Here is a 1,455-nt window from a genome sequence, read left to right on the forward strand (position 1 = left end):
TCGAAGCGCGGCTCGTACCTGTCCTCCAGGTCGGGCCCCGGCGGGCTGCGCGGCCGGTAGCCCCGCTCGTAGTCGGGCGGCGTCCTGGAGCGGCCGCGCGGGAGGGCGTAGTCCCGCGCCGCCTCGTACATGGGCTCCACCACCACCGGCCGGTCGTAGAACAGGATGCGCGGCTTGCTGTGCTTGGCCTCCCGGGCCTCGTCGGCGCTGCGGAAGTACACGTAGGCCAGGCGCTCGTCCGCGCCCAGCGACACCTTCACGCTCACGTCGCCGAACCTCTTGAACTCGCGGTACAGCGCCTCGCGCACCATCTCGTCGCTGGCCTTGGAGTGCAGGTTGGACACGCACAGCACCTTGTAGGCGGGCGGCCTCGGCGGCGCCCTCGCGAAGTCGTCGCGCTCCGAGCGGTGCAGGGGCTCGGGCGGGGGGTAGCGCCGCCCCGGGGGGCTTCCTCCGCGGCTGCTGCGGCGCCCCTCGTCCTCGCTGCTGTCCTCATAGCGCCCCACACTCGACCTCGACCGTTTACTGGAGGGAGACAAGTCCCTGTCCGCGCCCCTCTTCATGCTGCTCACTGCGTCCGTCGGCGGAGCGTCGCCAGGAACTGCCTCTCCGGCTCGCCGTGCTCCTCCGCCGGCCACAGGCGGGGCCTTCGCCTCCGGGGCCTCGGCCGCAGCCTTCCTTCCAAGGGGCAACAGCACAGACCTTGTTTTACTGAACGGCACAGAATGTTTCGGTATCAGAATGGGACTGCGCGTAAATAGCCAGAGTGTTTACCGAACTACTTTTTTCGTGCGGAGGAGTAGTGTTAGGGCAAGGGATCGTAACGATAAACACTGTGTACTCATAATATTTCCTAGTGAAGATTTAGAAAAATAAAGTAATATCACTCGTTACCACAAGAAAAACTATTAGGATAAATATGAATAATTTTGAAGAGCAAAACACTTGCATTACATTGATCCCAAGCTAAGAGAGTATAATTTGCTCAAAAGCCCAACCGCCCGGACAACGTACATCAACACTATTAAATACTTTGGTTACATTTTTCCTAATGGAATTTTGTTCAGCAATAGCTCAATAGAATTCGGCATAACAAATAATTGCTAAGATCTATCAAAAATAGTCTTTACATAACGGCTACCTGATACTCACCTGTCAAAAGTATGACATGACTATTGCCAAAACTTCAGCAATATCTTGTTTATTTATTTCCCTGGACTTATTCCTCTAGATGCACAATTATTCACTACTATCTATAACGAAAAAAAAGCCACAAAGAGGAGAACAATACACATATTACGCGCGAGCATGTGTTGAAATGCGTAATTTCATTTATTTTTACTCCATATGGCAACACGGCAGAGTACTGTTTATAGTCGGCTTGCTTTTTGTCCATTCAGGAATTGCACCCAATGACACGTATGGCAGGTACTGTTGCAGGTACTCTTGCAGTGT

The 1,455-nt window shown here is 54.0% G+C and overlaps 1 protein-coding gene across 1 annotated transcript in view; it reads right to left on the reverse strand.

Annotated features, from left to right (window-relative positions):
- LOC119585990 (RNA-binding protein spenito-like) overlaps positions 1-782 on the reverse strand; it is a gene marked incomplete in the record, with an annotated part of 2,832 nt that extends 2,050 nt beyond the window's left edge. The window contains 1 exon segment of the mRNA XM_037934701.1: positions 1-782. Coding sequence (XP_037790629.1) covers positions 1-563 — 563 coding nt within the window.
- Between the last annotated feature and the right edge of the window lie 673 nt (positions 783-1,455).

The sequence above is a fragment of the Penaeus monodon genome, chromosome 20 (assembly GCF_015228065.2).
Source record: "Penaeus monodon isolate SGIC_2016 chromosome 20, NSTDA_Pmon_1, whole genome shotgun sequence".
Taxonomy (NCBI): Eukaryota; Metazoa; Arthropoda; class Malacostraca; order Decapoda; family Penaeidae; genus Penaeus; species Penaeus monodon.